Source organism: Hirundo rustica, chromosome 1 (genome assembly GCF_015227805.2).
Source record: "Hirundo rustica isolate bHirRus1 chromosome 1, bHirRus1.pri.v3, whole genome shotgun sequence".
In the NCBI taxonomy this organism is placed as follows: Eukaryota; Metazoa; Chordata; class Aves; order Passeriformes; family Hirundinidae; genus Hirundo; species Hirundo rustica.
Genome location: NC_053450.1, coordinates 27,756,700 through 27,780,885, shown reverse-complemented (window position 1 = coordinate 27,780,885; position 24,186 = coordinate 27,756,700). Strand labels below are relative to the sequence as shown.

Genomic DNA, 24,186 nt, shown 5'->3' with positions numbered 1-24,186 from the left:
AAGAGTGCCCTGCATAATTTTAAAAACCAACCTTTTTCCTCTTGGTAGCCATGGACGACACTGTAGTTTTGGAGTAACAAAGACTTCAAGCTCCGCTTGAGAAAAAAGAAAAGAGGGAATGAGAGCTCAAAATGTCAGTGGTGAGAAAAGATGCAGCAATTTTGCTAGAGTTTTCTTCTGCACTGTAGGTACAAGCTCTAGTGGACTCATTTTCAGGATTTTATCTCATGCAATCACAACAATTCTGTGAAAACATTATGGAAACATTGGCAGGAAAATAATTCACTTGGAACTCAGGAGAAGCTGGATAAAGAGGAAAGTCATGTAGATAATTTTTTTACATTTTAGGGTTTTTCCCCTGTTGTTTGTTATGAAAGTTTGTGACAGGGACAGAAAGGGGCTTTGCAGTACTGAGTGCAGTTCAAAAGCGGGGTGGGGGGGGGGGGGGAAGCCAAAAGGAAATAAGCAGTCAATACAATTCACTGCACTTTTCCAGTCAGAAATTGTTGCCACATGGACTCAGAGTTTTTAATGGCTTTTCACAATCAGCCATCTGTAAGCCTCTAATTGGTATGGTGCCTGCAGTATTATAACCCACAGTATCTGGGAATACCCTCAATATATACTGTGCAACCACAAACTACATAAATGTTAGGGAAGATTCAACACATTCGTCCTCTTTTTTTTTTTTTTTTTTTTTTTTTTTTATTTGCAGAAACAAGGCCAGAAAGCAATAAAGTTCATCCAAGTGTAGGTAACATCGTGTGCATAGTTTTAAAATTGCCCTGTCATTGGGGACATTCTTGTTCCTAGAGATATAATAATATAAAATCTTGATAACATTAGCAGATATTGCAACAGAATATAACAAAATATTCTTGAGAGGGTTTGTGGAAAGATATAATGGAATACTGTCATTGGTGTTCTCCATTCTCATTAAAATCTTTCTATCAACCACTTTGGCTATATTTCAAATGGAATTATATGTATTTATGAGTAGTTGATTGGAACTTAAGGTTGTTTATATTTTGAGACAATAAATATGTTAATATGTTGTTATGCTGAGATAGAAAACTTCCTTCCCATCAGTAGATACTGTGAAAGCAAATTTGTTAATATTTTTGAGGAGATGCCACTTGGCACATGAGGAATAATTATTGAAAAACTGCAAATATTTTCAAGCAGATGCACTTAATTTTATGTCAAATTTATCATGTCCTTTCAGCATAAAAAATGGAGAGAGAATAAAAATCAAAGTACTTTAAATGGGTATTTCCAAAGTAGCACTGAATTTTAACATATACTGATATTTTAAAATATCTGTCTCCCTGTCTTATTGTGTCTTCTAGCTTTTATCCAAAAGAGTATATTTCCTTCTGGTTGTTGCTGTGGCTTTAGGGTAGGAAAATATTTTTGTTTTAAATTGATCTGGAAATTTTCTTCTTTTTAATTCAATCAACAATCTCCCCTCCACAGCATTTTCCTGGAGCAGATTCTGTTAGGAGGCAGAACAGGCATTCATTCTATGACATCCTTTATGTCATTTAGTTGATTCTGTAATTTCAGATTATTAAAAATATACTTCTATTTGCAAATTGTTACTGTATGAAGATTCTTTAGGTGTTACTAGCTAGAAAAAAATTGTAAAACAAGACTTCAGCATTCAATATTTTTATAGTATACTCTTTAAAGTGTACACACTTCATAAACATAAAGAGAGAAGGTTGTATATTTGAATTTAATCCTTACAACTGCGTTGCCTGAGAGAGTGCTAATACGTTCAGATTCTCAGCAGAATTGTTCTGCTACTCACCTTAAACATTTAGTGAATTTCTAGCACAGAGAAGGAAAGAAAGAGTCTCAAGATCTTTCTGAAAATTTAGCTAGATAGTTGTTTAGATAGATGGTATGGAAATATGCTTTTCTATTTTTGACAAAGCTTTGATTACACAAAATTGTGACTCTATGTGGATATCTTTCTTCATTCTTTATTTACTTAAGCGTAGGATGAAGGCAAAAGCTGTGAAAGTATTTATGGCGGCACTACCACCATGAACCAGGAGATGAGTTTTATTACATATTACATGGCGTGCTTTTGTCAATGCTGCTTTATGAAAAAGTTCGCTCTCTATTTCATAACAAATTCCACCACCAAATGTTTGAATAGATTGACAACTTTATGTTAGGTATTTTCCCATTTTTTGAAGGAACTCCTTGAAGGGATTGTCTTGGTAGACAGAACTGTGAAGAAACCTGTCTGATTTTTTTTATGATTTGCAAAGCAAATGTTACCCATGACAAGGTTGTTTCAAATATCTGCTTTTGCAACTAGACTGCCTGTATTATACATTCGTGCAGATTAATGTACTCCTTCATACTCATGTCAAGCAGTCCTAATGTGTAAGTTACCTGACTGATGATTTATAGATCATATTGCAACAAACAACAGGAAAACAAGGCTTTTATTCCATCAGACACCTTTACTGTCCTTAGAGGCTACAGTCTACACTTACCTTCGAAATTAGTCAAGCATTTCACAGATCTCTAGTATACTGCTGCAGCAAGGAAAACAAGAATTAGTGCAGGTCTACATTTTTCTGAAGATGTATGCACACAGAACTCCTAAATCATCTTGGACATGTAGTAAAAATCTCAATTTCCAAAAGAACTTTAGCCTTTCAGAATGGGTGGATTTTTTGGAGGACTTTCCAAATATTCAGAAAGAGGGAAAGTGCCCCAAATAGCAATTTGCTATCTTCAGATTACCAATATATAAAAAACAGAGATAACTGCAATTTTCCACTCTTTCTTAAATGCATTTCTTTACACTCTTTTTTATTATACACTTTAGAGGAGTTGACAGAAAAGAAATAGCTCAATAAAAACTACCAGAAACATCTAAGGAAATCACTTTTGAGAAAGAAATACTTCTGTGGTAAAATTTCATCCTGATCTTTCTCCTAATCATGACAAACTTTTCAATTATGAAGGTACTTTTTCTTTTATAGAAGATGATAGCACTTAGTTTCCTTATATAAATATCAAAGATAAGGGTGAAAGTCACATACTGATTAAAGTGAAAGAAATAAGGGACTAGTAACCTCTTCCTCAAACATCTTTCTCTTAAGAATTCTAGCTCCTTTCTACAGTGAAAAATATAATAATAGGACAGTAAAATGGATTTAATCAGTACCATTTTGCTGTAAATATACAGATAATTCAGATAATTTTAGAAGCAATTCTTACATAAATTGACACGGGTAAAAATAAGAAAAGTCTATTTTAAATGACACAAAGATGTTGATGACACTTATGTTACTCGACGACCGCTCACTCTTTCTTATTTGACAGTTCTCATCACAAGCACAAATGAGATCTAAGAAATTATTTTGTGTTGCTATCAGAGCAGTTATACAGTTTTGAAAAGCAAAAAGGTGCTTTTTAGTAACACTTTTTGTGTTGTTGTTGAGGTTGTTTTGCTTTTTTTCCTGAATTTACTATAAGAATGCATAATCACATTAGGAGAATAACTAACAAAACTAACGGAAATCTGGGACTTTTGTATGTAAAGTGATTGTGGAACTGAGACTTGCATGTAAAAAGACAAGTGTAGTTCCTGCTGAGTATGTTTTAGTTCCAAAACAATTAACTGTCAAATAATTAATATTTGTTGACAAGACCAAGTTAAGTGCATGTAGCATCACATGTCTTGTAATTAGTTGGGATGATAAGATAATACAGACTGTAAATAATCAATTTGAGTTGCCAAAGCTGATCACTTAAGCCAAGTGAAAAAATACAAGCAACATTCTTCCATAGATTTAACGCACACTCATAATTAACTTTGCCTGCTTCTTTGGTCTTTTTATATTTTGGCTCTGAGTAGCCAAGTTTCATTGGTGTGAGTGTTTTTGAATGTTTATTTGCAAGCTCCCTGAGCAAATTTGTTGGAAGAAACACATTAAGAGTCAATTGGAAAGAAATTATAACAGCATACTAGATAAAATTAAATCTAGGTAAACTAGATAAAATTAAAGAATATTTAAAATATTTAATGTTGAAATGCAAGTGCTAAAAAATAGCTGTTCACAACTGATCCATATTTACAAGAAAAAAAAAAATCCTAATTCGTTTCAAGCTGTTGAATATCAAAACTTATTGTGCATCTGTTCAGATTTGCTTCAAGGGGATAATATAAAAGCAGTAGCAACACACATCTTGTTTCAATTGATACATTTTTCTGTCCCAATTAAATAAATGAAAGCTATACTGTAGTTTAAAGCAGATTTACTTTAATAATGAATCCTTCTAATAATATAATCCATCAGACCAGAGATTAGGTATTATGACAGCATGAGCTATAGAAAAATCTTTACAGGGTAGAAAATTTGAGAGATAAATTATTCATTCTAAGTTATTTGCTCTAACCACCTTTTACTGCACTCCTATCAGACACTTTACAGCTCTACAGATGTTAGAAATCAAGTATGATCAATAATATAAATTATTTCAATGTAAGATTCAGAGGGAGGTTTCTTTACACTCAAAATTTTCCTATCTTTTGTGATACTGGAGAGATAAAATGAATTCTATTTGTGTTAAACATTTGGGATTTTTATGATTGCTACTGAGGTTTCTAAGAATTTGCTTTCCAGGCTTGAATTTTTTTGCCTTAAGAATAGATCATAACCCACTTTGCAATTTGAAAATTTAGTGGAAATATTTTCCTTGTTTATGGTCCTTCCCATATGCACATATAGTATGAAAACAAAGAAAAAATAACGTCCTGCATGCTCAGTGTTACTAGAATAGTTCTTTTGCAGTCTTTAGAAATGCTATGCAGCTGAAAGACTCAGGATTCTTTTTTTATGAAGCACATTAGGAGAGGAAAAACAGATATAAAGTCTGTGTGACAACCTACATACCAGTGTTCCTCCTTCAGTTCAAGGAGGAAGAAAATCGGCAGGAAGGGCTGGTTGGCATGGAAAAAATAAAGTGGACTCCAGTAAGAAATAGTGTGAATAGACTGAAGCATGGAGAGAAGCAGAGAAGGTATGAGACAGGTGTTTTAGAGGTATGGTGATGACATTTATAATACAAGAATTCAGTACAAGAAAAGAGCATGATGCTTTAGACTTATATCTGAATAGAAATTGATTTATTTTCTGAGTTATCTCTTTCCCAAGTATTAACCAAGCCCAGGAATATGCAACCAGCACTAAACTATAGAACATTTAAATGTGCACAGATTTGGATCCCAGAGGCCAAGTTACCTGCTGAAATAAAATAATTAGACACTGTCCTGGAAAATCACAATTTGCTCAAATACTTTACTGGAAAGCTATACCAACAGCTGGGTTTGTATGGTTTGCAGGAAAAAGTCCACCTTAATTTGGCTGATTGATGTTTAGGTAATCTTTTTAGGGGACCATCTCTGGCATATTCTTATTCTCTGATGTTTGTTTAAACAAGTCTCTAAAAGAGCATTAAAGAAAAAAAAAAAAAAAAAAAAAAAAAGCTGAGGAGGGACAATGATCATTGTGTTTAGGTATCAGATATCTGCTAGAGTAAAATCATAACTCCACTAAGAATTTCTATAACCCCAAACTAAATTAAAATCTTACTTGCAGCAGAAAGTTTCTGCTGAGACTGCAAAACTGTAGAAATATTGGAAAAAAAGTTTCTCATCCAATTTTTATGCAGCATCTTGTGAAAAGTTAAAGAGGGAGCAGGTGAGACTTTTTGTGTGTATATACCATTTATTTTAGAAATAAAAGCTAAAATAGCATTTCAGGGGTTCTTGATGATACATGGTATTGGAACACATTGCTTTTAACACATTTCTTAAGCTATCTAGCAGAAATTTTATATGCTGTGGGGCACAGTGTAGGAACTGCAGGCTTTGTGGTCTCCCAGTAGCAATGAAAATATTAGTATACTAGCTTTCATTTAATTTCTATGTCTTAGTATGAAACTGAAAAACAAACAGACAAATATTATTACTTTTTTTAATTAAAAGTACCTACTAAGGCTTTGACATGAATATTCACATAGATTTAATTACAAAGTAAATGTCAAATGTTCTTGAAGGTGGTCTGGGAAGGGAGATAGAGAGCTAAAAGCCTGAAGCAGCCATGCTACAGTGATTGCTAAAAAAGCCAAGGCATAAACTCAGGAGACCAAGACTGCAAATTCTAATTTTCAGCAACAGAAAATTGAAGGAAGCTTTCCATTGTCCCAGAGAAAGTCCGAAATATTGAACTATCAGTTGAAACACTGAGAAAGGTACTGCAATTGGATATTGTGTCCTTAATATTCACAACAGAGGAAAATTACTGAAATAGTCTGTAGGGAAGACATGTTAATGCATCCCTTGGGGCAGGCTTAAACATTCTATATACGACAAGCCACTAAATCTTGAAAACACTTCTGCAGAACATTAGGGTGCTTCTAAGTTTCAGAAACCAAAGTGCAATTAAACTTCAGATGCCTTTATATTCAGATGATAGAAGAAAAATTGTTTCACCAGTTGCTTTGAATTTGTTTTTATGAAATGCCCTGGAGAGTCTATGGATATAGTTTATAAGAAACTTTCACATGGTTGCATGATTGTGATGGAAAAAAGAGCTGAATCAGATCCAAATACAAGATTTAAGACTCTAACAAAATCATCATTAGATACATATTCATATTTTCTATGCGGTTGTTTTTTTTTTCTGTATATTGTATGTATGGAAGATGGAAATTCTCATTATCCCACATGGAAAATCCCATTTTCACATTTTGCATTTCAAAAATCACATTTTCCCATTCATTTCACATAATGAACTCTAAAGTTTATCAAAAGAAATACCAGATGTCTTGTTGTATATCCTCAGTGGTTAGAGATTTCTTGGTTCTTGAATACCTTTGTAATTTTAAACTTTAAACATAATTTTTTATACTTTGATATATGCACATGAGATTTAGGGTGTGAAAAGAGTCTACAGACTTTGTAGATAAACTAAAAGAGCTTTTGTTTTGTGGTGAATGATATCATAACACCTTGAGTTCCTGACTGAGGATGTGCTGTACAGGCTAAAGAATAAAAGCAAGGCTATGCAGGGATGTGGCAGTCTACCAGATGTTGTCTGCAGATGTCTTTTTATTTTAAAGATGCACTAGACACCTGACCACTACAAAAATCTAGCCAGGCTGAATAAATGGGGTAAAAGAATTAAATGAAAAAGGCAAAAGCACAATACATCAGTGACTTACTGCATAATGTTAGGAAAGTTACTGGCAGAGTCAGATATCAGAATTACTTTGTTCTCAGGAATAGCTTGTCTTCCTGTAAGTCAGATGCACAGTGTGGTCATCTGGCATAAATCCACAAGACATGATCGTGAGAGGGACATTATGGAGTGAATACAACAGAAAATGAGATTCGAATTTGACTCTGATTAGGAAATTCAAGTATTCCTAAATACCTCTCACCATTATGAAAGATCAAAAAATTATTTTTGATCAATTAATATGGGGGACAAAACATAAAAATACCCATTAATAGAAAATACTTAGAAATATACAAAAATATAGAGATAATACAGAAAACCAAGAATACCACCTATCCTCAATGTTTTCAATTAAATGGTGTATTTTCTGTTACACTTACTAGTGCTGCAGCATTTTACTGGTGTTTTGCATTTTTAAATTTCATTCATGCAACAGCCCACTGAGCTGGAATATCGTCAGTATTATTGCCAGCTTCCAAAGAAAGAGGACAAGGTGGAGATATTAAGTGACTTGCACAAGGTCTCTTATCAAGTCTGTACCAGAGCTAGGATTACAATTTGGAAGCTCTTGACTTCTTGTTTGGTATTCAACAGCCTAGACTATAACATTCTTCAAATCCAACTTCAAACTCTTATATCATAATAGAGGAAACACAAGGGAGCAAAATGTTAGTCAAAATAATGCTACCAAAAGTTATGTTAGAGACTTTGATAGCACAAAATTAGTCTATCTATGGGCTGATTATAGCATTTCCATGAGTAATAAATATCAGATTTTACTTTAAAAATGCATGACAATTTTTTCCAAAATAATCTTCTTCTTATAAGAATAATCTAAAAAATTTCTTCATATGAGCCCTACTATGTTTAATGTCATGTGTCCCAAAACCAGCTTAGTACCTGACAGAGAAGGATTGAAATAAGAACTGTGATGTTGGGGAAACTAGCCATGACATTGGTACTCCTATTACAAATAATAGCTTCAGATTCTAAATCATTAAAACAATTCATTAATTAAAATTTCAGAAGATGCTATACATTGGGATTGTAAACTCCCTTGAGGGCAGAGAAAATTGATGGTGTTTATTAGGAAGGTTAGAAATATAAGAAATAATAGTAGGAGACTGTCTTACTTGCCAAGGCTCATTTAATCCTCACAGTGATATGAAACTGAAGAGAAAGCACAAACACAGAGGGAGGAACAGTGCCAAATGACACCAAGAATTTCTACTGAACACAAGATTAGCTGGAAATGTCATATGACAGCAAATATAGCTAAGATTTTTTTTGAGTGATCCATAGTATCACGAAGTCACCTAGTAAAGAGAAAACAGCAGTCCTGCAGATTTTACTGTAACTGCACTCAAAACTGAAGACCGAAAACAGATTTAGACCATCATAGAAAGTTAGAAATTCTTTAAAATTTATTAAAAATTCAGCAGGAATGAGTGAGTAGAGAAGATTAAAATAGCTTGCTGTATAAATGATAAATGATGACTTAGATGAGATAGCTGGCTACAAATAGATCTGTTCAAAATATTGGAAGTCAAGTGAAGGGAAGAGAAGTTTACCTTTTGCTTAAAAAACTAAACAAAGGACCCTAAACTTGTTAATTTCCTTCTCTAAGAACCTGACTGACAGCACATAAAAGCAATGTATCTCAATACAAAAAGTCTCCATTCTTAGTTCCTGGACAGACATATCCGGCATATAGATCACAAAGAAAACATTAAAGAAAAGTATCAAATTTAACCCATTATTTTAATTACTAATTAAAATTAGTAATTAATTTACTATTTAGTATCAAAAATGTCCAAATTCTGCTCTGTGTTCTAGAGACATTTTGAAAAGTGAATTATTACCTGCAGGAAAATAACAAAGCTCCCATTCTGGAATCTGCTAAATGACCTCATTGTCCAGATCTCTTGAGTATTCCCTTAAAGTGTGTATCTCTTTAAGAAATTAGATTTACTCCATTTCAAACTCCACTTCAAATTCTAAATAAGTCTTATGTTTTTATTTATTTTTCTCCTGATTTCTCTGTACTGTTTGCACAACTATACCAGTATGTCCTATCACAATTACTTTTTATCCCAACCACCAGAATTGCATCTTGGCAACCTGTAAATGAAGAAATCCTTGTATTTTATAGCATTTAAATATGATGGAGGAAAGGGACCCATATCTGAGTGCCCATCAAATATTTTACTACAGAAATGTATTTCTCTACAGGGTTATTTTTAATAACCCTTGACAGGGTTATTTTCTACATCCTGAGAACAAAGACCATGTGAATAGGAGGGAAAAATCCCCGTTTTTCCATACTGACAGGTTCCATTTCCTCATGCCCATTTGGGTGGGAGAAGGTTCCAGCACCATGAGCTAGTGCAGGGCAATAAGAACTGCAGTTCTATGCACCTGTACAGACCTTAGACCTTTTCCTTTTTTCTTCCACTCCTTGGGGGTGGTGCTACTCCTGGGACAGAGTGCGCATCTTCCCCTTACTGTCCCAGAGTCTTAAACTACTAATGTAAAATAGTATACCCTTAGAAGTGGCAATTTTTGTTGGTATGTTACTATTAATCTCTAGTTATTTTAACTTTTTTTAACAAGTAGATAAGCTTTATTCACCTTCCACTAAGAGAGTAAAAAAGAGAGAGAGAGAGAAAGAGAGGAAGCATATTCCTTGACTTTAATGATGACTGGAAAAGCTCAGAATATTTTGATGTGAATTTAACTAAGCATCTTATTCATAACTTTTTCCTTTACTTGTGTGACCCAGTTCTAGTAATTCATTAAAAATTAATTTTAAAAATAAAGAAGAAATAATTTCTCCAAGAAAAAATATATTTTATCTGATAGTTTTCTTTTCTCTTCTCTCTCTTTCCTCCTTCCATTTTTCCCTGCCGTCATGAAAAATCCAATAGTCATGCTTCCAAAAGATATGAAAAATTTTATAGGGCTTTTTTCACGTACTGATTTATCTGAGATAAAATACTTTTAATGACTGCTTATTAAAGCAATTAATATGAATATTGAATTTTCTCCATAAAATATTAGTACCAATGCAAGATAAATCTCTGTTGTGTGACATTTCATGCACAGAAGGACATTTCAACTGCTTAAATATCTTATATTTTTCTGCAACACAATAAAAATAATAATGTTATCACTGTTGCTAAAAAGCAATTGAAAAGTAGAGAATATATCTTATGGCCTAATCTTTTTTTCTTTATAAATATTTTAATAATTATTGATTATTTAAACTCAAAGAAAGCACATCACAGAAAAGCTCAGCTATTAAATCAACAATTGAACCTTGATATTGACAAAAGTTCAGCTCTTAACTGAGGCTGGATAGCTGAAGAGCAGAGATTGATTGGAAATTCTGAAAAAAGCAAAATCCCATGTGTTTTGCGCTGGAGTATGATCATGTGTTATAGTGCTGCATTTTGTCTATCTAAGGACCAATACTATGATGTTTGATTTTTTGCCAGAATGACTATGTTCAGTTTCACTTCCAAATATCCTAACAATTAATTTCTCACAGTCTGTACTTACTACTGTGGATTTCATTGTGGAAACAAACATGACTGTTCAGCTATGTGTCTGTTAAGGGCTTCATCTTTTCTAGAAGGATTTACAATGATCAAACGTGCACTGTGAATATCAGTGTGCAAGCATCTTGTATTAAATAGCAAAAAATTAAGTTTGGAATTTAATAGTGCTTAGAGTAACCTGTTGGTGATGGAAATTTTCATATTTAAAAATCTGCCTCCACAGAATTACTCTTTTGCTATCACACAAATCTAATACAGACTGTTGATTACTTACTGGGTCACCTCTAAACATGATCTCAAAATGAATTTATTTTTTGGTGGGGCTGGGAGAAGGGAAATGAAAGTGGGTTTGATTTTTTCATGTGTCCTTTGTAAAAAAGCTTAAATACATAAAAATTGGATATTAAATCTCTATAAAAGTAACACAGTTTCATTTAATTTTCAGAAAGGATTTGTATTCCTTAAAGATTTTAAATTTTGTTATTTCAGTTTTTCCTCAACCGACCCTATTTTTTCATAAAGACACTGCAAATAATACTTCGTTCACTCTGTTCTGAAGACTTTTTCAAATTTGGTTAAAAGATGTTATTGTTGAAAGGAAAGAAACAGCTCCAAAATAAAGCACATAAATAAATAGAAACTCATGAAAGTATTATAAAACTTAATGAAGACAAATTGTTAAAGCCAAATTAAGTATAGATCTTATGAAAAAAAAATTAAAAGAGAGAAAAAAATAGGAGAGAAAACACATGTAATCAATATAAACATTTCCTAGTCTTCTAAAGAGATTTATATGATTTTTATAATTCTAACAGAGTTATTACAGTTTAGCCTTATTGGTTAATTCAGCATAGGAAAAATGCATAAGGACAACTCCAGAGACAATATTTCAGTATTTAGTAGAAATTTTACTTAGAGGTTATGAATTCCTCTCAGTATTTTAAAATAAAAAACAGTTGTACAATTGGGAAAATGCTGAAATTAATTGCTTTCAAAATCCCTTTATCTTAGATCCTCAAACTTTTATACATCCTAAGCTTTTCTTGCAGTTTGACCAAATCGCTGTCTGTTCAAAGATAACTTTTACATTTTACTGTGTGAAGAATCATTGTGAAAGCACATAAAGCAGCACAGGGAGCAGAAGTCCAACAGGACTTCTACGGTTGTGCCTTGACCCTACTCCCTAAAAGAAACGCACGAGAGTTACTGGAATCTAGAATTTGACAAGCTGTTGCCTTTCTCTTTGCTTCAAGTTCTGTGTTTTCCCTGCACTTGGCCATGGCACAAAGGGATTGTTGTTTTCACTTCTCTGGTGTTAGGCACAGCATCGGAGGAGAAACATCTATGAAATGGAGCTGTGGGTTCACATGTGCATCTTATGGAGAGAACATGAGTTTCAGGGCTACAAAGCAATGCATTGTCATGCTGGTGCTTAGCCAAACCTTGTCAGGCTGGAAAAGTGAGGGAAGCCAAGACTTAAATTCTACTCCCCTCTTTTGCACTTCAAATTGACTGGTTTAAACTTGTCACTTGTATGTCCTGGATGATAGGAATCACATTTTTTTAATTTGCATTTTCATTCATTTTGACATTTAGAAATGTTGATGTTTAAGAAAGAATTTTAGAGATCTATGTAGTAAAAGAAATGGTCTAATTTATAACTTTTTTTTTAAGTATACCAAAACAAATTCTTGGCAGAATAATGAAATCAAACTGGTCACTTCTTAGTAGAATAATTAAATCAGCTACTGCATAGAACAATGTCATAGATAATGAAGTGCATTGAATAAATAAATATGACGAAGTGCACTGACAGCTAAATTTTATTTGTAAAGCATTTTCTAAAATATGCTTGGCATATAGGAGGTATTTATTACCAGAAAGGATCACTTCAATAGTAGGAAATTAACTAGATATCTTATTAAAGGCTGCAAGGAAATGAGATTATTTCAGATATTTTTCTCCCACTATTTCATTTCTTTCTGCATTTGTATGAGGTACAATTTTAGTGATTTTACTCATAGCTCAGAGAATATGGGTATAATTCAGTATTCACAGATGTATATTAGAAGTGAGGTGTAGAAGTTGCCATAAATTCTTTCACATTGTAATGAAGATCCCATAGATCTTTGATTTTTATGGAATATTCACAGTAGTATTGTGACCAGCAAGGCAATCAAATCTCAATCATTCATGTTAGTATTATTCTTACCCTTTGAATTTCTGCAGCACATTTTCCTGACTGCTCATTTGAATATGAGAAAACCCACCAGACAACTACTTTGTGTTATAAAAATATTGTAAATTTGCATTGCAAAGAACAACTACAAGAGAAAAATATTCAATGTCCTATTCAAAGTCTATTTAAATTGCTACATAGAAAAACTGGGCAAAAATAAAAGAAGGATTTTTATGAAATAAGAATAGTTCACCAAATCCCATGTTAAATGGCTCAACAATAGAGGAAATACAGAATGCAGTACTCTGGTGTTTAGAAAACAATTTTGGTGGTAATAAAGAGTTTTGTTGCATATAATTTTCATGCAAATCTTGACTTCTGGCAGATTTTCTGTAGCTTTTTTCTAATTGGATTTTTTCGTTGTTGTTAATGGTCTGTTGGTAATTTTTAAACATTCCAGCTGATGTCACATCGTTCTGTTAGAAGTTATATAAAAATACATTGAGACATAACCCTTAGTCAAAAAAATGCCAGTCTGAAGATTAAAAAGTGGAAACGGACACACTAAAAGCATCTTACTGAGATTCATACAGCAGTTTAGTGGAAGAGATGGGTCTACCAGTCCAGGCTACTGCTTTCTAGACCAGTGATCATACTTGTGATAAACCACCTCTATGAATTTAGTAAAATAAGTTCAGCTACACACTCAATAAATGTACATAATATCAACAAGATGCTAAGAATTGTTTAAGAACAGGTACAGATTTTTTTCCCCTGGATCTTCATGGAGATAAACACAATACTCTCCATGGTAAGTTTTCCCAGTAGTGTGATATTTGAAGTGTTGTGCAACTCAGCACCACTGGGGATCTCAGTTGTTCCCTGTTCATCAGCACTAACTTTGTTACTCTTGTACCTTGTTACTCATAGCTGGTTACTCCTCTGCCATGTTAGCTCTTCAGTTTGGTTCATAGGGCTCTTTAAACAAATATAACGTTTTTATTCCTATTTTGACTCCTGTGTAACACAAAGATAGGGTTAAACTTCCTGGGTCTCAGAAAATATCAGCAGTCTACTTTATGCCAGTATGGATCTTAGTGTGCATTATATTTATGCTTTGTAAAAGGTTCACCTTCACAATATTACAGTACCAAGCAAACTTCTTTGAATGTTCACAATACTCAGCTATGTACAGACATAACTTCAAACATTCATAATGTGTACAGCAACCTAGAAATATACACCCTGGAATTTGTCATATGATAAAGGTCAGAGGCTTGTACTCAAGACAGTTTTCCTGGTTTCCATTGTGAAATTTGTGCATTTATACAGTATGTTGTGTTTCCACAATGTATTTAAAAATCAATAAACCTAGAGGAAAACATCCTTTTTCTTATTTTCTTTAAAATATTTAAAGTGTTTTCTCTAAATGCTGTAATATAAAGGAAGTTGCCATGCTGAGTTGTTAATCAAGTGAGAGCTATTTGACTGGCAGCTCTATGGCATACATTCATTTAATAAAGTAGGCTGCTTGCTGAGACTCAAGGAGGACTGTCCACACATCTCCACTGTGTGTTCTTGTCTGGAAGGTGGGGCTTGGATCCTCTGGAATGGAGGCAGTCAAAGAGCTGACAGCTGCGACTGTGGCTGTTCTGTTCACCAGGTATTCTATGGAGTTCAGTCACAATGGTTTCTTTTTCTAGGTTCATGTATGGTAGCTACTGAATTAAAATATGAAACTTCAGATTTAGATGTTTAGAATAGAGGTTATTATACCTTTTCATTCTGAGGAATGAACTGAGTTTTAACTGCGAAAAGTATTTAACTGGATTCTCTTCTTGCCTGAGTTGTTACTTGGATCTAGTCAAAAGTATGAACAGATTAAAAAATAGTAACATTTTATTTGTCTGTAAGACATGGCCTATATTTGACTGCTGCCTAAATGACCTTCTTACAAAATAAGTTTTCTCTACCCAAAGTTATGCATATTTTTGACATTTCTGTGGTCTACTAAAGCTGAAGAAAACCAAGTGCAATGTTGGGACAATTTCTTTCATTTCTGTGTAAGTAAATTGATGTAAATAAAGGGTCCTGCTGGCAGGTGGAATTTGCATACAAATTATGAAAATCACATACACTTCAGAGGGGTGAGGGTAGATGAACACAATAGTGTTGGGGTTCTTTTCCTTCTTTTACCAAATCTTTCCCAGAAATAATGTACTTTTTCCCATCAGAGATTTACCAGGATGCATTTCGACTTGTGACCTCAGATAAAAGAGCAAAGAAGCAAAAACACTTGTATTCCTAGAGTTAAAGTGGTTTCTTTTCCTACTTTTTAATTCTCAGAACATAAGCCACTGTCTTTTCTCTCTTCTCTTTTGTACTGGATTTACAGGGAAAATTGTTCTGATAGAAACATATTGATTGCAGTAAAGAATTGTATGTTACCTGCCTTGAACACCTCACAGCGATATTTAACTGGTGAGAAATGTGCTCTAACTGACACCAAACAAAAGCAGAGTTGTTTTTCATTTTAAGAGTTTGCTCTCTACATGGCCTTGAATGTTCATTTCTTTGACAGTAGATAATGATTCATTCTCTTGCTTTGCAGTTTCTAGATGGCTAAGTACTTAAAAAGTCAATATTGAATTTCTAAGCAGAAATCCACATATAATTACAGTAAAGCTCCACTATCACAGTATTATATAAAGTGATGTATTGGTATATTTCACATCTATAAAAATAAGAAGTTTAAATTTTACTTTTGAGCAGTATTTTAAAATGTCTTGATTTTATTAATAATAGGTTTTAGATTGTTTGATTCTTCTGAGTTGAGATTCACCCAAAGTGAAAAATGAATTATTGCTTGAAAAATCATCCAAAGTCAGGGTAACTGTATGCTTAGAAAGTAATTCTCTTTGTTCTTTGTTTAAGGTTTAAAGCCAAGTGATCCAACCATGACTGGCAAAACACAGACCAGCAATGTCACCAATAAGAATGACCCAAAGTCCATCAACTCCAGAGTCTTCATTGGTAATCTGAACACAGCTATTGTCAAAAAAGGTGACATAGAAGCAATCTTTGCAAAGTATGGGAAAATAGTGGGCTGCTCAGTGCACAAAGGTTATGCCTTCGTACAGTACATGAGCGAGAGGCACGCGAGGGCTGCGGTGGCAGGAGAGAATGCCAGGATCATTGCAGGGCAGCCACTAGGTAAGGATTTCTTAATATCATTAAAATACTGCTTTCTCTTTCCTTTCTGCTTGAAATATCATCTGCTGCTGGTGCCTGTGGTACTAGTGAGTTTGTTTTGCTGATGTTCCATCTCAACATCTTTCCGGGATGTTGGAACTGACAGAATTTTTAACATATTGTATGTTACCTAGGTATTACAAAATACTTAGCCCTATAAACTGCTTATTTATTAAACAGACCACTTCTGACAACTTCATATTTCTCTTTGTAACTCCACTGTAGTGAACATGATTACTCTTGTGAGGAAAAAAAAAATTTTAGATTCTAGTTAATAATTTTGGTGTAATATAACAGGGCTCATCTAATAGATGAGGTTATCTTTCATGTAATGAATCTAAAATGATACCCAGCCCAATGATGTCTCAGATATTATATAGAAGCAAAAGTTTTTATTTGTCCTTGAAATCATATCAAATCAACTATAATGGTGTTATTAATTTAGAGAAATCTATTATTAAAAACTAAGGTTACAGCTTTCCCACATAATACTGTAACCATTGTTCATCTGAATTCCAAATAAAAGAAAAAAAAGTCATATTTTTGTCCTTTGTCATGTAAGCATAAGTAAAATCTAGTTGTTTCTTAATGCAACTATTACCTCTGAAAGCTATTTTTAATTACATATGTAGGTTGTGAATGATAAGCTCTGGAGTCCACTACTAGCCTTATCTGTCATATATATACAGCAGCAATGAATAGTACAGCAAGATGTTTGGTAGGATTCAGAAGACTTTCACTAGAGCTCTGAACTGTATTACTCATACCACCCCAAGTGTGTAATGGCTGTGTCAGGAAAAGGTAAGCTGTAGCCAGTGTTTTGGCTGTAACAAGCCATAAAGAGTGGATATGGCTTGTTCATTTTCAGTGTTGTAGGCTGTGGAAATCTATTTTTCTGATTGTCTGTAGAAACCGAAGCATTTTTGTTAGATGCGTTGTTCTTTCATCACAGTTGTTGAACAGTAATTTTAAGTTTTACAACTCCTACCTTTTGGGTTCAAGAGAAAAAGAGACTAAATAATTTCAATTGTATTCAAGGGGAGATTGCTTTCAAACTTCATTAGAAAAAGTCATATAGATGAGCGAAATAAAAGAACTCAAGTGATAAAAGCAAGGCAGCAAAGTCAGTCCGTGGGATGGCATTATTAGAAGACGTTTCCTGGAGCGGTGTTCTCCAAGCAATAGGCCATGTAATGCCATCAGTGCATTATTTACAGCTTCTTGCACACTGGTCTGACCAGATTTTTTTAAACTGTGTTTTCCTAAGGCAATGGATCTGTTATTACTACGATTACTGTTGCTAGACTCCTTAAGTATTTCTTGTGGCATCTATAATATGCCAAGCACTTTGTGCAAGGAAATGCCTTTGCTCTGTTCTCTGTACTTTTGTGTTTTCTCTTTCTGTAGCAGAGAAGAGAATTAGTTGTAATGGAAATTAAGTGACCAGTACTTACTTGAATTGTTTGAATCTTTCAATAATAACAGAAATGCTTTACTCAATAGTGTTTCAACTATTTAATCTTAAAATGCTTTGATTTTTATGCACATTCTCCTGATGGCATATTCATGCCTTAGTTCCTAATATATCAAGGAATATGAAGAATAAACAAGGTAAAATTTTCTTTTAGCTGTTCCCAATTTGCTCTTTTTTATATGTGAAATACAGTTGTTATCAGTATGGTTTGACGAAAAAAGAATGAATTTGTAGAAGTGGTACTTCTCATTAAAGAAATTGTTTCTATGAATTCTTTTAATTGGCAGTAGACATTAACAGTCACCACACATTAATGAGTAGATGACTGAGAAAATTTACTTGGGATTATGACCCAGAACATCTTGTGCACAAATAGTGCATTATTGTGAAATTTCTTGATGAAAATTACTTTTTTCTCTGTCCTGGGAGATTTGCATTCTGAAAAAAATAGAACTAACAAATTTATATCAACAGTCAAGTTATGAAAAGGGACAAGAAAATCCTGTTATAAACTTGATTAACACAGATTAATTTTCTTTTAAATTGTATTAGAATATATTAGTAATATGAGGGCTGGATGATAGTCAGTTATGGAAAGCTTTTTGAACAAAGGAATATTTGAAAAAGCTTATCTCAGTATATGCCTGATACCACTATACACTCTAGTACTCAGAATCTCACAAAAGAGAGCATAACTTCATTTTGATTGCATTAATAATGTACATTAGATCTTTCATGGTATAGTCAACTGAACCGTTTACATTATCTCCTGCCTTTTATGGACTAATGCCATTCAAAATTATGCAGCTTTATCCATGAATCAGAAACCATTCACATGTATGTATCTGAAATTGAAAACTGAACATGTAAATAGATTTTTAGAGTGCCACACAATTTGCTGGCTATGTCTAAATGTTTTCTCTGAGATGGAGGCACAAAATATTAGACTCAGTAGGTGTATAACCAAGTATTTCAGCAAATTCCTCAAATTAGATGTACAAATTTAAGACAACGGTACTTCCCTCAGTCTTGCTAGCTTCCTGTAGGTCATTATTATTGGCCTGTCTCATCCATCACTTCTGGAGTTCCTACTGATGTGTTTAGTGGTCAGTGATATGTAATGGTGGTGCCATTGATACTGCCACTTGACAGAAGCAGATTTCATGAGCTGTGCAATTATTTCTAAGCTCTCTGTTTCATAAAGTGCAACACACTAAAAAGCTGTGGGGTAGACATCATAAAGGAACACAAAAAATATGCTTGAGAAATTTATTGCTGTTATTGTGAAGTTCAGTGTAGTTTCTTGAAGTAATATTATGTCTTCATGGGAATACCATGTTTTCCTGCCTGCAGGACAGAGACAGGTCAGTATGGGGAACAGGAGCCTGCTTCACAATGATTATTTTGTAAATTACTTCAGGCTGGAGCTGAGAAAATATTGATGTTGTTCTAGAACAAAACTGCCAGTTATGTTCTTCGTTGCGGGAACACATCCATATTATCAACCCTTCTCAAAAGTTTTTCTCCCATTTCAGCACACCTGTGAGTTATGGAATATTTGTGCACATCCACTTCCTTTCCAATAGGACAAAGAAATAGGAATAGGAATTTCTATAGGAATAGGAACAGGAAACAGGAATTTCTGAGGAAATAGCGAGTCTGTCTGTGAACTTTACCAAGGGTGATTTCGTCCTCTGGTGAAAGAATAATTAGACACCTGCTTGCTCAAAAAATGAATGGTGCAAGTGCCTCATTGCAGCTGTGGGCTGAGGAAATGAGCTGTAACCTTTCTCATAGTGAGGAGCCCAAGCCTGAACACAGGGTTCAAGGTGCAGCCTCACCAATGCAAAGTGCAACAGGATGATCACTGCCCTGGTCCTGCTGGCAAGGATGCCATTGGCCATTTTTGCCTACCCGGGCACACTCCAGCTCATGTTCAACTGCTGTTAACCAACACCGCCAGGTTCTTTTCCTCCAGGGAGATTTTCAGCCTTTCTTTCCCCACTCTGTAGCTCTGCATGAGCTTCTTGTGAAGCACCCAACATGCAATCTTATTGAACCTCATCAATGGCCTTAGCTCACTGGTCCAGTCTGTCCAGATCCCTCTGTAGTGCCTCCCACCCAACTTGGTGTTGTCTACAAACTTGCTGAGGCTGCACTCCATCCCCTCACCCAAATCATAAATAAAGATTTTAAAATAAAGATTTTAAAGTAAAGATATATGTAGCACCTTTTGTCTAAAATTGTGGTATAACTATCATAACAACTTCTAAATCATAATGTTCCTTTGATTATTCTTGGTTTATAATTCTTAGCTTTTTACTTTATAATACTTTAATTATGATGCCAAATTTTTTTCTGTTTTCATGCACATTTTTATACCAGGATAATTCCTTTAACTTGAGAGTTTTTCTTCATTTGTGCCAGGCCATGAGTGTAAGCTAGGCCATCTCACAGGTATCTTGTCAAAAAAAGCTAAATGGTATAAGGCTCATACTTTTGTTCTTTCTCATGGAAGACACATGGAATTTCATTTTTGTATCCTCAGGAAAAGGAAAGATTGCAGTACCCAGACTACAAGAGATGCTGTAGTTTTCCAGTTGATGCCCTTTTTATTTAATAAATTAGTTCCTCTGAAGCTTGAATCCTTTTTTGTTGCTGCAAATATTATTCACCTGTGTCTACCTTCAGGTCCAGATTAGATGCAGTCTCTGAGTACCAAGTGAGTGCACATTGACATGTAGTCTAAGGTAAGATGCTGGTTGCAGATATTTATTTTGGGAGACATACTCTTGCACATCCTTTTGAGAAGCAGAAGAGCCCTCAAGGATCTTTCCAAATTATAACTACCCAGCAGAAAATATCCAAGGAGAATAGCAGGTAATAAAGGGAGACTTTAGAGAGACTCAACATATACCTTTGCTGCAAATTGAACTGATGTGATAATAAGGCTGTTTTATCTTTTGTTTCCCTTGCCTCTACTCAAAACATAGCTTTTCTATTTTGTGTTTGTAATGCCTAACAACACTGAGAGACTTACATGTGTATTTGCAGAACAAGGACTCTCCAGACTGAATCACTTTTTCACCTCAATCTGAGCTACAGAAAACATTCATTGTGTCATGAAAGTTTCTGTCTCAAAAGGAATAAATAGTTATGCTGTTTCAGTGAACTAATTTATGAAAAAACCTCTTTGGCTTAAAAAAATGACAGATTTACCCAAATTTTCTGTCTGACTAATCTTTACCCAATCCAATGGTAAGCTAAGATAAGGAAGTCGACTCTGAATTAGTGGTTATTCCATTTCAGATTTGTCATCTGTTTTCAGTGAGTAGCATGGAAGTATACCACTCTTATTTGTACAAACATAACTCATGTTTTATTAGAGAAATCTTGGTACTCTCACCCACCTACCTCCGAATAATGTAATGGCAAGATTTAACAGGAAAGAAATGTCATCTTGTTTTAAAGACTACAGTGGATCAGCAAACAAAAAGGTTTCTTATTTTGCTCCTGACAAATATCTAAAGACTTACATTTTAATGTGGGTCAAAACATTCCAGGCAAGGACAATGACTATCTTAGAGAAACCCCAGAGACTCTACTGATATAATTAAAAAGTGGGGATGTTTTGATATTTTGATGTATATTTTGATGTATATTTTGATGAAATATTAAAAACAGAAAAATCATGTACACATAGTAATTAATCATATATTCAGATTGTATTTTAAGTCATATAGCATTAAGAGATTGCATATTGCATTTTCACACTACTGGACCAGAAAGGGCAATGCACTTCATAGAAAATCCTTTGGTCCATTGTAACTTCTGCAGGCTCGAGTTCTGATATATTGTACTTTTACCCCATGGAGCAATACACCATCTGTGAACTGTAACTCGTAACACACAGGTAATTTTATAACCAAGTGAGATTTAGAAAGCAAAGTATTTAAGTTCTGATAAACCACAATAACTTTATAGCATGTGGTTTTCAACACTTGAACGTTGTCCTTCAAAGAACATTGTATTCTTCTGGCAAAATAATCTACTTTTTAATGAATAGTGCTTAAGCAAAAGCAAAATCTTACTTGTGAAATGCTGTATAAGGAATTAGCATTATCATGTAAGTTTGAGAATAAAAAAGTTTAATAAGCAAATATTCCATACCCAATCCATAGAAAAAAAATATCCATAAACCTATAAAACTTGTGGGTTGCGGTGAGTGTTGGCTTGTTGGGGGGAGGATTTTGCATTTCCTGAACTCATATAATTATTTGTTGATTACTTCAAAAAGTGGTACCAATTTCTTTTTGTAAAATAGCTGTCAGCATCCAGGCCAGGTTTGAGGAAGTTTATTTGATCCAATATTTTTTTATGCTGAACTAAACCTAATGATAAAGCAAAAAGACCATGTGGTCTTCTTCCAAAATCAAACAAACAGAAACAAACCCCAAAAGGATAGTGCATTCATAGCCAAGATGAACATGGTGCCTAATGTCACAGGAACCTAGAGTGAAACTAGGGATATCAACCCAGGTTTGTGCTGTCTTTACCGAGTCCTTCCCACTAAATCCCATCTTAGCCGACGTCTTCATCATCAAACCCTCAGGCACGCACAGCTTGTCACAGAACATCTGAAAATCATTAATTATACTTCCATAGCTTAGTTCAGAGGAGCTAAATTTTACCCACTAGAACTGGCTCTTTCATTCCATTACAACCTGTTTCTATATTTGGGAACCATTGTAATCCTGTTTCAGCCTACTCTGTGCAGGCACAGGGATCCTGTCCAAAGCTAACGCATAGGACTCAGTTTTTTCTGCCTACCCATGCCCTTGTGATCTTGGTAAAGCCTGTGCAACAGCAGACAAGTGTCAAGTCTCACTGTAGAGGACCTTGGATACAACAATCATTGTTCACAGGGTCTTCTAATAGTGGATAATTTTCATATGCCTCTTACTGCTACTCATTTTATTGTCTCCCAATACTTTATACCTTCTATTGCTGCAGTAAGATCCTGAAGCCATAGCAGCAGATTATAAACCAGTTGTTTCATGCTCTTGAATGCAAAAACATGATTAAATCTTGTTGTCACTCCACAGCCCTGGTTTTTGGGCACTTCTGTAATCAATATTTCCTCTTCGTATAGTCACATTGACACGAACCAGTACTATTCCATGTATTATCCATGCATGTAAAGCAACTCACATAAAGGTAGGAAGGAAGGGTGATTTTTAACAATCATCCCTCAGCAGTTCAGGGCAGGGCACCATTGCACAATTGATGTATGCTTGTTCCAGAAGAGCAAGCTGAATGCTTCATCATGAAAGAAAAATCCATATTTTAGTAGAATGACCCTTTTCCTTAGAATGAGAATACCTGGAATAAGAATGAGTGAGTTTCTCTCCCCATATTTCACAAAAGTTTCTATTTCTCTCTTAGCAGGACTCTGTCAATTCCAAGTGAAATTACAATTTAAATCTATTTTTCATATTCAGAAAAGCACATATCAAGAAAATAGTTTAGTTATGAGGTGAACTTATCCTTATTGATTGCTTGGGGTCTCTTTCTGTGAAATTCTTTATATTATCATAAAGCGAAACTTTGAAAATTTCTTCCTGGAATAAGGCTTTGTACTTTGAGCAGCCTGACATCATCTCACGCAAATGTTAAGCATGCCCTCCATCATAATGCCAAAAATGATGACCTTGCCATCAACAGATGTTCTTGAAAGAAAACCTTTCCTTCAAGGCTTTACATAGATGCATATAAAGATACATTTAGTCTTCTGCATGGCCAGCTTATCTTTAAAATCATAGACAAGGCGCTATTATGGGATCTTTCTATGTCCTTCTCTGCTGTTCGACATGTCTGTATATAGCACAGGGTCCATCTGCATGAAATGCTACTTTTTTCATCAATTCATCCTTGTGTTCCATAAACACTCTAAATCTTCTTGCAAGATGGGTCTGATATATCCTTAGTAATTTTGTAAGAGCTTTTCAAAACATTTAGATTATGTTATCTCAAAGATCTCAGTACTAAGCCTTTATTATGTGCATATCTTGAGATTTTTGTTTGCAAGTTTTTTAGTGAACCGTATCCAGTAGGTCCTTCTGGATTTGAACTTAATGCTGTTTTATTTCTGTTGCAGGTCTGTAAGAAGTTACAAAAGTGTTTTCCTTTGTGTCAGAAAGAATTCTGTACCTTTTCTTAAATATACTTGTTTTGATTAGTGACTGCTGGGATGAATAAAATCGTAAAGCTATTCCATAATGTTAAATTCCGAACTGTCATAACGTCATCAGTGATAAAAATGTTGTTATGATAGGTTCTATCATAATATTTGTCTCCGTATCTCATGTGGAATGCACTCTACAAAAAGAAGAACTAAATCTGGGATACTCTGCAATTTTTGTGTTTAGTATGCTGGGATGTCTTTAA

At 34.2% G+C, this 24,186-nt stretch overlaps 1 protein-coding gene across 5 annotated transcripts in view; it reads left to right on the top strand.

Moving 5' to 3' along the window:
- The window catches only part of RALYL (RALY RNA binding protein like), a 391,070-nt gene that overhangs the window by 172,422 nt on the left and 194,462 nt on the right, over positions 1-24,186 (top strand). For all 5 annotated transcript variants that reach the window (XM_040083776.2, XM_040083786.2, XM_058422915.1 and 2 more), the window contains one exon: positions 15,948-16,226. In XM_040083776.2, the coding sequence (XP_039939710.1) occupies positions 15,971-16,226 (256 nt within the window). In that variant the 5' untranslated portion in view covers positions 15,948-15,970. The remainder of the gene's footprint in view (positions 1-15,947; positions 16,227-24,186) is intronic.